The 15,065-nt window shown below is 38.3% G+C and overlaps 2 protein-coding genes across 5 annotated transcripts; one reads left to right on the forward strand and one right to left on the reverse strand.

Moving 5' to 3' along the window:
* The first annotated feature begins 341 nt into the window (after nucleotides 1-341).
* Nucleotides 342-5,434, forward strand: LOC105397205 (tRNA (guanine(37)-N1)-methyltransferase). Of its 3 annotated transcripts, none has more exons than XM_038122471.2 (6): nucleotides 353-441; nucleotides 2,264-2,359; nucleotides 2,856-3,031; nucleotides 3,281-3,458; nucleotides 4,121-4,242; nucleotides 4,800-5,434. In XM_038122471.2, the coding sequence occupies exons 2-6, from the start codon at nucleotides 2,279-2,281 to the stop codon at nucleotides 5,020-5,022; spliced, it is 780 nt and encodes a 259-aa protein (XP_037978399.2). In that variant the 5' UTR covers nucleotides 353-441; nucleotides 2,264-2,278; the 3' UTR covers nucleotides 5,023-5,434. The 3 variants fall into 3 exon arrangements, with proteins under 3 accessions (XP_011567520.3, XP_037978399.2, XP_048485114.1); XM_048629157.1 differs by lacking the exon at nucleotides 353-441 and adding an exon at nucleotides 459-734; XM_011569218.3 differs by lacking the exons at nucleotides 2,264-2,359; nucleotides 2,856-3,031; nucleotides 3,281-3,458; nucleotides 4,121-4,242; nucleotides 4,800-5,434 and adding an exon at nucleotides 572-1,951 and having other exon boundaries at nucleotides 342-441.
* A 135-nt stretch (nucleotides 5,435-5,569) lies between these two features.
* On the reverse strand, nucleotides 5,570-10,740 carry LOC105397204 (GPN-loop GTPase 1). 2 transcript variants are annotated; one of them, XM_048629158.1, is made up of 9 exons: nucleotides 10,527-10,740; nucleotides 10,306-10,431; nucleotides 9,825-9,992; nucleotides 9,405-9,605; nucleotides 8,847-9,037; nucleotides 7,258-7,310; nucleotides 7,072-7,157; nucleotides 6,598-6,738; nucleotides 5,570-5,799 (listed from the first exon to the last, which is right to left on the reverse strand). In XM_048629158.1, exons 1-9 carry the CDS (start codon nucleotides 10,597-10,599, stop codon nucleotides 5,717-5,719), a joined length of 1,122 nt encoding a protein of 373 aa, XP_048485115.1. In that variant the 5' UTR covers nucleotides 10,600-10,740; the 3' UTR covers nucleotides 5,570-5,716. The 2 variants fall into 2 exon arrangements, with proteins under 2 accessions (XP_048485115.1, XP_037978400.2); XM_038122472.2 differs by having other exon boundaries at nucleotides 5,572-5,799; nucleotides 8,847-9,041; nucleotides 9,409-9,605.
* Nucleotides 10,741-15,065: the final 4,325 nt, after the last annotated feature.

Consider the following 15,065-nt stretch of genomic DNA (forward strand, 5'->3'; position numbering starts at 1 on the left):
AATCCATCCACCCATGTCACACACTCGTTAAGTGATGATAATAGTCTAATAAACTTAATAAACACCCACAAATCACTAGCAAATCAAAAATAAATAGCATTTAGAAAATTTTGTTGTAACTGTCAGCCTTTGTTTGGCACAGATTTTTCATTTGTTTCATTGTTTGGCACAGAGAACTGACGTAAACAGGCGCCTCAGCAAAAAGGACAAAAAACATTTACAGCTTAACGTTTCTTTCTTACGCTTAATGTAGCTAAGCGTCTCTTTTTCGCAATGTCAGAACTGTCACGATTATACCCCTGTGGAGAAAATAGAAATCAACAAAAAACTCGTGGAGTCTGGTGGAGTCGTGGTGGAGGTGGATCACCTTAAAATTGTAAAATTACAGTTTATAACAGAGATCAACCAGTAGACATAATATACACATAGACGAAAATCGAGGTATTAAAGCCATTTTCTATTTGACAATAACTTTATTTTATAGTGGTAGCATTCAATTAAATTAGGCCACAAGTTTCTTAACTCTTTTGTTACGTTATGGTGTGTTAATGTATTTGCTCCGTGTTTATAGTGCAACGTTGAGATTAGTTCGAAGCATGAGTTCACTAAAAAGCGAAGCGCTGGTGCCAGTTGGTGTTCGTGGAATGACAGTTCTGGATCGCGATAAATTCAGCCTTGACGTAACGATCCCCGTGCTGAAGGTTGGAGAAGACTTAGTAGCCAAGACGGTGCAGGTTTGCAAACCTTATTTTCTTAAATTTGAAAACTTCAAGCCAGTACAAACATGTGAAACTAATGGCACTGACTCTTGTACTAAGAAATACATACATTTAAACCCAGAGAAGGTCACTACTTGGTCTGATATAAGAGAAGAAGACCGAAACTTATTAGAGAGCAGAGGAATTGATGAGAACTGCTTCATGAACAAACTAGTGAAGCTGACATACTCTAATTGGAAGTTTGAGCAAATTTTCAAATCTGTTTTGCCAGAAAATGAGGAAGTAGTCAGTAGTTTCTCCCAAATTGGCCATATAATACACTTGAATTTGAGGGATCACTTGCTTGATTATCGCTCACTCATTGGTCAAGTGTTGGTGGACAAAATAAAAACTTGTAGAACAGTAGTGAACAAGTGTAACATTATTGATAACACTTACCGTAACTTTAAAATGGAGGTGATTGCTGGAGATGATGACTTCCTGGTGACCGTCAGTGAGAACCGCTGCAACTTCCGGTTTGATTTCTCAAAGGTGTACTGGAACCCCAGACTGGGAAAAGAACATGAACGCATCTTGTCTTTTCTAAAACCTGATGATGTTTTGTTTGATGTATTTTGTGGAGTAGGTCCATTTGCAGTCCCTGCTGCAAAACGAAATTGTAGAGTCTTCGCCAATGACCTCAACCCTGACTCTTACCACTGGCTGAATGAAAATGCAAAGAATAATAATGTGAATATGAAACTATTCCAATCTTACAACCTTGATGGTAAAGATTTTATCCAAACTGTTTTAAAGAAATACTTGATGGACTATTGTAAAGGAGAGGAGAAACTAGCAGAGGGAGCTCAAATTCATGTCACTATGAATTTGCCAGCTTTAGCTGTAGAATTTCTGCAGTACTTCAATGGTTTGATCAAAGATTCAGATGTGATTGAAAAACTGGACTGTAACATCATAGTGTATGTGTATTGTTTTGCTGTGGGTGATTGCCCAGCTTCTGTGGAGAAAGTGGCAAAGGAAATGGTTTACAAAAATATAGGGTGTAACATTTCATCAGATATAGTTGATGTTTTTGATGTACGCAATGTGTCCCCAAAGAAGGAAATGATGAGAGTCACATTTAAATTAAGTAAAAATGTCCTATCTGGTGATTGTGAATCAATAAGTGATAGTGAACCACCACAGAAAAAAGTTTGTATCAAAGATGATAACTAATTTAAGTGTTATAATAACCAACCATGGTTTAAAATAAATATTTTGAAACAATTACGAAACTGTTTTTCTTTAATGTTCCTTTTGCCTAAACTTGCTATCCAAAAATCTAAAACTCAATTAAGTAGGTACAAAAGGAAATACCTAAGTGCAGCTGCTTTATTATTTGCACAACTGAAAGTAGGTAACAATATCCTTCCTTCACAAATTCAAATCACCTAATTATCATTTCAACAAAAAACAGTCCTTTATCTTTAGCAGTATAGTTCATTTCCCATTGTAGGTAGTAACACAACGGAAGTTCATTAATGTCTTCAAACGTATTGTTTTAGTATCCACACACTGCGATGCCGCAGCCAAGTGAGGACGTCAGCACAATGGATACCTGTGAGGCTGATTACAATCAGGTCTTACAAGAGTCTCAAAATGTAAGTTTTCTGCAACCTTATCACCTAGCACTCGACTCAGTTCATGATAAGTAAAACTTGCTTAAACATAATAATTGTTCCTACATAAGCCGGGTAGGCACATTTTATGGCGGTTATCGGGCCTATTTCTGATAAAATTACATCACATTTGTTTCTAACGCGGTGTCCGGATTCCATCTGCAAACTTTAAACACCACTTTTCATTTACCTATAGGTACTTATTTTGTGGATATCCCCATCTAAACAGCCTAGCTTGAACCATTACCCACTACGGCTTCGCTGGACCTCTGTGGGTTGGTGGGTGCACAATTGCACATCACATATCTACATAGACGTGCATTCGTGCATTTTCCCTCACGATGTTTTCCTTCACCATTAGGGATGGTATAGGTCTCTCTCACTCATTGGTCATGACAGTGCGGGCCCTTACCCGACTGACCTTACGGTTACCAAATACTTCAAATACCATCGCACTTAACTCTCCTGTCATTCCCAGGTCCTTCGTCAGTGTTTCAAAGAGTATGCGCTAGACGAGACATTTCTTACGTTCAACGGCGGCAAAGACTGCACGGTTCTTCTGGACATCGTCATAGAGCTGCTCAAGGACATCCACCAGACAGACTCGGCAGAACTGATCAAAGTTATGTACATTAGAACTGGCAGCCCGTTTAGGTGAGTCCCCTTCCTTCTACCTTCATCATCAATTATTGTTCCCTGGTCATAGGCCTTTCCCAAAGAGGCCCACAAAAATCTGTTTCGGCTTTCATCATGCCACCACTACCGATCGATGTTCGGTCTAGCGAAGTATTATCAGCGGGCCAATTTTCAAAAACCTGCATTTAAAGTCGTGTGGTAGTGGCGTGTCATAAAGCCATAATACTAGTAAGAGCAACTATAACAGTACTTATTTATTTATTACAGGGAATTAGAGGAATTCGTTCAACAAATTGAGCAACACTTTGGCATAAAACTCGTAGTAACTGAAGGGGATATGAAGGAAAGTCTAGCCAGGATATTAGAAGAGGACAAAAGATTGAAAGTGTGCCTTATGGGAACGAGACGCACGGATCCGTACAGCCAGGATATGAACTTTATGCAGGTGGGTACAGGATCCCTCTACATATAAGAGGCGAGACAGTGACAAAAAGTGGTGCAAGGTCCTCCCTGAGTGACGTATCAACTGTACTTTATATACGTTCGGGGCACCCTGGGTAGTCAGCAACTGACGCTATTCTGACTGACTAACCCTTTCACCACGACGAAAAACCAAAGATAACCTCAGTGTTAAGTTTTTGCCTACCTCCTTATTAATTTTTACGACATGGCTGTGGGCGTGTTGTCTACGAAGTAAATTATATACTAACGCATCATTATCATGTATTCGCACGAATAGCTTACACGAGTTTGGACCATAGAAGTAAATAACGTGTTTCAACATCAACATACATTGCACATTGAAAAGTCGTGCATTCCTTACCGTAATATAGATAGATAGATAGAGTACTCTTTATTTGTACACCAAGAAATGATTAACAGTTTTACATAGACACTTAACTAGGGTACAAAAGGCGGTCTTATCGCTTATAGCGATCTCTTCCAGACAACCTTTGGATGGATGGACTAGAGATATAAAAGGGGTACAGTGTACTTACTCAAGGAATGTAGTATAATTTAAGTTATTATTATATAGTAATATACCTTTAGTATAACATGATTAATATGTTTAACTTTTAATTAATAATATCTAACTACAAATTTCAGGAGACAGATGCAAATTGGCCTAAATTGATGAGAGTTTCGCCCCTTCTTAACTGGAATTATCATCAGATATGGAGTTACATAAGAGAAAGAAACGTACCATACTGCAGCCTATATGACCAAGGGTAATATTACAACATATTAATTTAATTCATATCAGTTATTAACTCTTATCATCATCATAATACACAATCATAAAATTAATTCCTACATATTTGATTTGGCGGATTGCCAAAAGTACGTTTTTGTAAGATAAGATACCTTGATAACATATTAAAACTGTTTAATATCTACATGCGGTAAAAGTATAAATAGACCTACCCTATTATCAGTCGAACCGACAGCTGATGTAAAGCTTCCTAATATTGGCGTAAAAGATAAGTTATCGTGTCATATTTTCTTATTTATTTTGTATCATCGTCGGCCCGTAATCGTCCACTGCTGGACATAGCGTCTCCCAAAAAGCGCTATCACTCTGTCCTCGGCCTTCCTCATCCAGCCACTACTGGTCATCGGTCCAGAGTGTCGGAGTCCTTCCACTATATGTTATCATGTCTGTGGTCTCCACTGAGAACTCGTCCACCCCACCTACGGATTATATGGCCATCCCACTAATGTTGCACGTTGACTACTTTTCTGTGAGTCAAGCACGAAATAACATAAATATTATTTATATTTTCAGATACACGTCAATAGGTAGCACGCTGAACACTTGGCCGAATCCATCCTTAGCATACAAGGACAGCTCAGGAAGAATATCTTATTTGCCGGCGTGGAAACTCGAGGATGGATCGCTAGAACGACAGGGCCGAGGAACCAAACCTACTCTGAACCTTAAATCATTAGCAAACGGTCACGAATCGAATGTACAAATTGAAGATGGCAACACCAATGGTACTAAATAAATTTGGATTGTAGCATCGATTGGTTCAAATAAGAGGCTGTTATATCTGTAGAATATTTTATAGAGATTGTGATCCCAGTGAAATATAATATTTATCTATGTGATATGATTTTAAGAGACTCAATACAGTCTCGAAGCAGCTATGAAGGATGATATTTAGCGTTAGTTAAAAATTCAAATGTAGGTACTTAAAATAGAGAACCGATATACTTAATTTGTGATTAATTTGAATATAATGTAATGCAGATGATTATGACGACATTGCTCTCGCCCTCTGTGAATTTAATCTAGGTACAAATTAATTTAATTATGTTTTAGATATTTATTTATTTGCCACTTTAAACTTCTAGCCGAATTTTATTTTTAGGTTGTGGAGGCACGTTTTATCGAATAAAACATTTATTTATCTATAATCAGATTTTTATTCTAATTACACTTATCTATCTTATCTTAGCAGATCACAGAATTATCGCACTAACAAGTGCTAACCGGTGCAAAATAGTTTTTTATACATAACAAATGTTACTATGGTATTTTTGTATATGGTATTTTTGTAACGTGGAAAGATTAAGCAGAGATGTATGATGGACCATTGACTGCAATGATTTGGATCTGCGTCTACAATATTAATATCCATTTGCTTTGTAGGTATTTTATAAGTTTTTTTGCCTCGTAAGGTTTTTTTTTACTGAATTTTAAGGATGCGAGCCACTGTTATTTGGTTTTATGTGTTTTTTGTAGAATTCCTGAAACATCATAACATCTTCTGGTTTGTCATCTGGAAGAAAAATAATTAATTTAGTTAAATATCAACATTACATTGAGCGGGCTTTATCTCTTATCATTATCACTGATAAAGTTCCACAGTTTGTTATTAAAAGGAGTGCAAACATAGCGTGTCATGATTGTTTGCACAATATGATATCGACAACAGAAATATCGGTAGGTATTCCAAGTTCTGATTGGACAACTTTTATATACTTGATCACACAAAATAAAATGGTGAAATTGTGGGGAGTAGACATTAGGGGTTGTATTTCGAGAAAATACAAAAGTTGCACAACGGAAGTTGTTTAGAATGAGTCACTCCTTTACGCTTTCTACCCTTTTTAAACACCCGTGTATACTATACGGCTCACCCTCCAAGGGGCGTGTCTCGGCGCCCTCGTCGTCGCTGGAGCTGCCTGCTGTATGTGACTATACTCTATGGTATTTACATGACTCTATACTCTATGGTACATGACTCTATAAACTCTTTGGTACATGACTCTGTACTCTATGGCACATGACTATACTCTATGGTATATGACTCTAAACTCTATGGTACATGACTCTAAACTCTATGGTACATGACTCTAAACTCTATGGTACATGACTCTAAACTCTATGGTACATGACTCTAAACTCTATGGTACATGACTCTAAACTCTATGGTACATGACTCTAAACTCTATGGTACATCACTCTATACTCTATGTCTCACCCTCCACGGGCTGCGACTCGGCGCCCTCGTCCTCGCTGGAGCTGCCTGCTGTATGTGACTCTATACTCTATGGTACATGACTCTATGGCTCACCCTCCACGGGCATGGTCTCGGTGCCCTCGTCCTCGCTGGAGCTGCCGTCGCCGGGGTGCTTCAGGTACATGTCCGCGATCTCCCGTCCCCCTCGCACCTCCGTGATTAGGCGGCTCTTGCTTATCACTGTGTCTTCTGTGCCTGGTGGGTATTTAGTTTTATTAGTTACTAGCTGTGCTCGCGAGCTTCACTTCGCCTAAAAAAGATTTTCCCGTGGGAATTCCGGGATAAAAAGTAGCCTATGTTCTTTCTCAGGGTCAAGACCATATGTATACCAAATTTCATTCAAATCCGTTCAGTAGTTTTGGCGTGAAAGAGTAACAGACAGACACAGTTACTTTCGCATTTATAATATTAGTTAGGACTTAATATGTGCCATCGAATACACGCAACGAGAATAACGTAGTGTGTTTTAACATTTTTCTAAACCTGTTCATATAGTTTTAGGTCATTGTAAATATTGTAATAACAAACCTTTATCCATTTTTAGCTCTTCTGACTTTTTAGTTTCTTCCTCCATCTTTTCAGCTCTCATTTTAAGCCAGTCTGCTTTGTAATCTCTGCAAAATTATTTGAATAAATAAGTATGGACTCTTAATGAATTTGATGTAGATTCGTTCTATAATTTAGTACCTAGTAGTGTTAGTTTATTTATGTTACCTTTCGTATTCTAGAGCAGCTTCATCAACTAATGTTATAAATTCATCCAATCCCTGAAAGAGACGAAAAAAAACTCTGTAAAATCATGATAATTTCCATAATATACTTAATAGAGTTACTATTAGTAAGTCTTGCATCCAGAAAGTGGTTAGGGTGGGGGATGCTTTTACTCCGCATACGAAATATTAGGTCCTTACATATGAAATTGGCGTTTTGTCGTACTGGCCACTTTGATCTCAAATATTACCTTTATGGTTAGGAATTCCAAATTCAAATTCATACAACTATTTACTCATGCATTTGTGTTTCAAACCCCCTAATTCATTTGTTTTTTCTTCTTTTGTTTTTTTCTTTGTGTGACTCTGTTTACAAAATAGAAAACTTGAAATATCGCGTTATTTACGAGTATGAGTTCCACCGTGGCACCAGTGCTGCAGAAACGGCTCGAAGGATTAATGATGTGTATGGTGAAGGTGTCGCAAAAGAAAACACAGTGCGTTTTTGGTTCCAACGTTTTCGTTCTGGAAATTTCGACCTGCAGAACAAGCCTCGTGGACGGCCGGAGACCAAAGTTGATAATGAAGAATTGAAGGCTATTGTGGAAGCGGATCCATCGCAAACCACGTCCGAGTTAGCTGCAGGCTCCGGTGTTAGTGATAAAACTATTCTAATCCACTTGAAGCAAATTGGGAAGGTGAAAAAGCTTGAAAGGTGGGTACCTCATGAATTGAGTGAAGCAAACCGACAAACGCGCGTCGACTGCTGCGTTACGTTACTCAACCGGCACAATAATGAAGGAATTTTAAATCGAATCATTACCTGTGATGAAAAGTGGATCCTCTACGATAATCGGAAGCGCTCATCGCAATGGCTGAACCCTGGCGAACCAGCCAAATCCTGCCCTAAGCGAAAATTGACTAAAAAAAAGTTGCTTGTAAGTGTTTGGTGGACTAGTGCCGGTGTCGTTCACTACAGCTTTCTTAAATCTGGCCAGACGATTACGGCAGATATCTATTGTCAGCAACTGCAAACCATGATGGAAAAGCTAGCTGCTAAACAACCGAGGCTGGTCAATCGCTCTAGGCCACTGCTGCTTCAGGACAACGCTAGACCACACATTGCACAACAGACGGCTACCAAATTAGAGGAGCTTCAATTAGAATGTCTTAGACATCCACCGTACTCTCCGGACCTTGCTCCAACAGATTACCATTTTTTTCGCAATTTGGATAACTTGCAAGGAAAAAAATTCAACTCCGATGGGGCAGTCCAAACCGCCTTCACAGATTTTATTGATTCCCGCCCGAATGGTTTTTTAGTAAGGGGATCAATGAACTACCTATGAGATGGCAAAAGTGCATACATAGCAATGGTACATACTTTGATTAATTTAATATATTTCATTTAAAAAAAAAACGACTTTATGTTCCTCCTATAGAAAACGCCAATTTCATATGTAAGGATCTAATACCTTTTCGTAGGGTGCAAGAAAATGGCAAGCAATCTCGCGAGCGTCATGAAATGTGCCTGTGTGTGTCCCTCATAGGATGGTACTTTATTCATATTAACAATGTAATGGAAAATCATACCTGTCCAGTATGCGCGCTGACCCCGCAGCACTTCAAATCCCTATAGAACTCGTCTAAAGCCAGCGCCATAGACCGCGACAGGTTGCCCGCATACGACGTGCCTCCCTCGCCATCGCCGTCCGCGTCTAAAGCATCTTGGAACGACTCGAAGTCACGCATCCACTCCACGGCATATGCGTTGTCTACTACGTCTATCTGGAATAGAAATAGAATACTTTTATGGTAAACTTAAGATGAAAACAATGTGTATATGATTGTAAGGTTAAGATACACCTTGACTTGACATGCAAAGACCAAGTTGCATTGTAAACCCATGTAATTTTTCATTAAGGCAACCTTGACATGGGATGACTAAGTTGCATTGTGACACCATGTATTTTTTCTTTAAAACAAGGTGGTTTGAAAATTTATTATGTTTAGCTACAAAAAGAAGACCATTGATGACCATTATGAACATGTAATGCTTTTATGAGTTTTTTCTTATATTATAATTAAGAATGCATCATGTTGTTGATTGTTACATAGGAATCTCTGGCTCATCCAATAATCATTTGACACCTACCTTATTCATGACAACAATGAATGGCAGTCTTGTCTTGTACAGTATGGAGCAGGCATACAGCATATTTGACATGAATGTGACAGGAGACACACTCCGCACAGTATCCATCACATAGACCACAACGGTGGGGCATGAAGCAGCTAGTGTCTCCGTGACTATGGTGCCCGATGCTGACCAGGTGAATACCTCTATTTGACCTGTGGATGATTGAAAAATGGTCTGTTAATAGTTACTTGTGTAAACTGTTATTGTACTCTATAGTTTTAAGTGCATGAATACTAGGCCTTTATTATGAACTTCTGTTTATCTATTCTTTATAAGTAGTAAAATCTTGGATTGATTGTAGGGTTTAATACAAATAACAAAGATTGAAATATACCTATTATAACCAAAATCATAATAATGTAATATCAAACCTGGAGTGTCAATAACACAGTACTTGTGTTTTTGTCCGGCTTTCTCAATGAGTTCAACAACTTGGCCAAACTTTGTTGAGAATAAGTTCAATGCTGTGACAATACCACCATTGGGTCCCAGACCATACTGTTTCATAACCTCTTTGTAGTTTACTGTATCTCGTATATCTGTGAAGAAATTGTGAAAATTAAAAAAGGTACTATAAACCAAATGTTTATTTATGAGCATTGCTAATGTTTTTAGATTAATACAATTAACCTAAGTATGATTGATATAAGAGTCCTCTGCAAACTTGTTGATCTGTCCAACAATCTATGAATATGGTAGAAGCTGCTGTGTTGCTAAAGGTGGCAATTACAGGTCCATTAAAACAGCCAAGATAAATTAAGCATATTCAGTCATGATAAATTACAATATAGCTCTATATGTGTAATGAACTATAACTAGGGTACGGATACAATATATTTCAAATCTAATTACCAATATTAGCTGGAAATGGAACTTCTCTACAGGCTGGGTCAAGATTTACCAGGTATGGTCTGGATCCATCAACGATTTTGGTGGCTAACCGTCGAGAAAATGAAGTCTTTCCGGCACCTGCCATACCTATTTAACATATAATCATTTTTATACCAAATATTAGTATACATTTCATACTGTGATTTAGAATAAAATTAAAAATAAAAGATCTAAATTCTAACCTAAAATAATCAAACACACAGGTTTTCTCGACACATCTTGTGTGGAAGTACTTAAAGGCTCAGCTTCTGCCATGGTTTTACTTTGGAATAAATAAACTTTAAGTCAGTTCTGGCTTCAGTACCGAAATCTCATGAAAACTTGAAATATTAATTAGATTTTGAACACTGAAATTGAGTAAACATGAGCTGAAATTTGTTTGTTTTGACAAGTGACAGTTGAATGATGACACGTGAATCTGTATTTTACTATTCTGTGGGTATAAGGATATTACGTAAAATCGCGATGAAGTTATTCTTCCAAGGTTTCCAAATTGGCGCAAGCAAGTCATGCGGTAGTGTGGTGCATTGGTCGAAGGGTGCATCGTGTAAAGATCGTGTGGTCTTTGCCGCGCCGCGCCGCAGCGAAGGCTTAATAAAAAAATATAAAATAGGCCGCTACATCGAAACAGGTTATTCGTCAGAGGACTGAGCACGCAGACTGCAGACTTTTAATCGGCCGATAGTTTGGTCGGGTTGGATGCTAGCGCGCACACTGTACCAACTAAATAGTCGAGTTGGTAGTGAGTGCGCAGACTATTTACAACAGTCGGATTGCTCTGACATATGATTGAGTAGCATCGGATGAAGCCATCATGAACGCTCGACCGTTCCGCGCCAAACCTAGGTAACAACTACGACATCTCCATACTGATTAAGAGGAGAGTATAGCACTTGTTCGTCCATACAAAAAGAGAAAACGTTTTACTACCTCTAAATATTATCCAATCTCCATGATTTTTTTGTATGTCATTGACACAAGGAATAACTAGGTTTGTAGCTTTTTCTTTTTTCGATATTGTTTATAGATTCAAACTTATAGGCACCTCAAATAACGTAATTTTTGTGTGTTGAATCAAGCCGTTCGTTGAACAATAACAATGTATTTTTTTTTTAAAAGCGAAACCTAGAAACCTAGAGTATATTATGCTGAAGCGATTGACACCAAAATCTAAGAGATAGCTTAATATTTAGTTAGTGTAAAACGTTTTCTCCCGAAACCAGATTTTCATTAAGAAAAATACCTATTGTCAGTCGCGTGCAGCAGTGCATCTCTATCGCACCCGTGCCCGGGGCATGAGAGCGCAAGCGATAATAAATCTTTTCCTAAATACCTATTTCGCTAGAATCGCGAAGGTATACTCTCCTCTTAAGAGCCGGACCAAACTATCGGCCGACTAAAAGTCTGCAGTCTGCGGGCTCTCTAAGGTTACCGACATAGCTGTCAAAATATGCAAGTTGAAGTGGGCTGGTCATATCTGCCGAAGAACCGATAACCGTTGGGGTAGACGAGTTCTCGAGCGTGGGACGCCCTCCTGCCCGCTGGACTGATGACCTTAGGCGGGTAGCCAGTAGTGGTTCGATGAGGAAGGCCGAGGACCGAGTGTTGTGGCGCTCCTTGGGATAGGCCTATGTCCAGCAGTGGATGATTATTGGCTGATTATGATGATGATGACACCGAAATGTTAAACTTCGAAACCTGACCGAAATTATGACAGACTTTTAGGTAGTGATTATAGTTCGCTGCTCTTAGGACACGTTTTTTCCTTTATTTCTTTACACATCTGATAAATGAGACGATCAAATATGCATTCGGCCGGGTATGCGAATGGTTGGATGAGAAACAGTATCTGCGTTCGTAAATTCTGCGATTCCTGCAGTCATCATGTAGGTCATGAAAATTATGATAATGCATTATGAAATACCTACACACTTCGCAAGTTACGAATTTACAGGTAGGTTATATTATAGAAAAGTCAAGTGGGTATTTGGCTGATCGCTTTAGATGGCTACCATGCCATGGCCAAAATGTAGGGGAACTAAAATTAAATTCATGGCATAAAGGATACCCCGAGATTCTTAGATGTTAGTAGGGTTCCACTGGCCTCCTTTTGATACGGATCTACTAATCGTTAAAACATAATATTCATAGATGTAGATACTTTACCTATTAAATTACTAAACAACAATGTTGTGTTAGTTAAGCATTAGGTAGATGCATAAGTACATAAATTTTTTATACCTATTATTTACTAATCATAATAAGCGGTACTGTAACTTTGACTAGTTAGTTACAACCTATTCTACAGGTAATTGCTAATACCTACAGTATACGTACTTAATTATAAAATAATTGCTAGATTAGGTACCTACGCGTATTTACGATTCGATGAAATAGTTTTTTATAGGTTGATAAGTAGGCTTTAACTGACTAAGGAACTAGGTGGGTACATATAGGTGTTATTAAAATAAGTAGGCTAGGACAATTAATAGAACTGTATACACACAGTTGATTAGGTTCATCGTTTTTAATAAATACGTTTTTTTCGGCGTAAAAAAATGACATATATGTACAAGTACTTATATCATAACTTAAAAATCATATCATATTATAATTTGATCTTAGAGCTATAAGAATGAGAATTGCACTAAATATCTACTTATTTGAAATATTTAGGCTTAAAAAACTGCTTGTTGTGCCTATAGACCACATTTAAAAGACTAGGTACCTATCTCCTATTATTATATTTAAAATAAATACGAATCAAAAATTTTATTAATAAGTCCTTTGTCTGCTTACCTCAAGAGAAGTAGGTGTAACACGTAACAGTTTGTATTAAATACTTCAACCTATTCATCTTAAACCCACTGTTATTAATTACGTATGTGAAACATCTAAATACCTAAGTACCTAGTTATGTACCTATAACTAGGTACCTATCCAACTCGGTCTGTATGGGTGGGTAAGTGCCGCTAAGCGTCGCATCTCACTCATGCAACCGCATGCAATCTGGATCTCTACATCATGTATGTGGAGGAAGGTTTGCATACATTGCTATCAACAGGTTTAATTGACAACAGGACCTTTGTCGATGCAAATACATCCGTCGGACAACACATTGTTCTTTTATCTGATGAACTGGCCCCTATAAGAAGGGGCTAGACATGACATATTCCTTCAATCTGACATAGTAATAGTTTATCGACGTGTGTGCTGTGGGTTAAAATCATGTGGATCTATTTAAAGGTGTGTTAAACTTTAACGCTATAGTTAAAGGTTTATGTCTAAGGTGTTTTCATTGTGTTAGTAGAAAATTTTACATAATGAACAAAACAGAAAATAATAAAAAAATACCACGAAAAGTAGAATGTAGTTACAAACATTTCAGTTTTTTTTATAACTAATTTTAGCATTTGTAACTAAATGTAAACTTTCAGTGAAATATTATCTTCCACGGCTAATTAATCCGGCCAACATTAAATATTTGAAGGATTACTGAAATTTATTTCAATAAAAAAAACGAATGGTATTATTATATCTTTGCAGATTATAAAAGTATTTCTGAAAAAGTGCCTGAATATTTCAGACGGTGTTCGCGCTGAGCGCATGTCTGCAGGCCCGCGGGTCTCCGGTGGCCATGCTGCAGCATCCCACGTCCTCACAGAGCTTCGTCATACATCAGCCCCAAGCCTCGCCCTCGTCTTCTGGCAGCCTGGGAGTAGGTAATAACCAATTCTTTGAAAAAAAAAAACATTTTAAGATTTTACAAGCGAGCTTGCTTGCTCTCATTTTGTTCGACAGAGTGTTAAACAAAAGTTGTGTTATGTTATCAAAATGATGACGAATATCTGGATGATAACGACTTTATTCTTTCAGGACCCTCGGGATCATCAATAGGGCAAGCATCAGGCAGCAATTTAAATCAAGTTAGTATACCTCCATCCTAAGTTTCATGAATGTGTGTATCTACAGAAACAACATATAAATAAACATAATACACCTACTTACATTTATCACGAATACAAAATTATAATACAAATCTCTCAGTGTGTTTACGTCCCGTAGCTAACGCGCACTGGCTCCATATCTCCTTTACTAAACTTTATTTGAACTTGCAGCCGAAGTATGAATACAAGTACGAAGTATCAGACCACGGCACCGGCGACAGGAAGAGCCACTGGGAGTCGCGGGATGGCGACCGAGTGCGCGGTGTCTACACTCTGTACGAGCCGGACGGAGCGTTGAGGAGAGTGGAGTACACCGCTGATGCTGTTCATGGGTTTGTATAATATCTAGTTTTAACATTCCTTAAGGACCATTAATAGTAAAAGTTTGCTAGTTTATATATAGCATCGGCAGCACGGGTTTGTTAAAAACGTCGATGAACGAGTTTAATGCGCCTTCCTCAAATCACAGCGGCATATTAAGGTATAGCGAATCGTCATATAGTGACCTTTATCTGGGTCAATAACGAACCTGTGAAGCAGCAGCTGGAATATAGCTGAATGCTGATTAAGCTTGCAGAATTTAGGTTACCACAGCCGCATTTTAATATAAGACAGTGAGAGGCAGGCCATTAGAAATGCCCGTCTCCTATTAAGTGCTTTCTATAGATATTCTGTGGTACAAGTGCCTCGGTATTGGGCACGGCACCGGCGACAGGAAGAGCCACTGGGAGTCGCGCGAGGGGGGGCGCGTGCGCGGCGTCTACGCTCTGTACG

Source organism: Plutella xylostella, chromosome 22, assembly GCF_932276165.1.
Source record: "Plutella xylostella chromosome 22, ilPluXylo3.1, whole genome shotgun sequence".
In the NCBI taxonomy this organism is placed as follows: domain Eukaryota; kingdom Metazoa; phylum Arthropoda; class Insecta; order Lepidoptera; family Plutellidae; genus Plutella; species Plutella xylostella.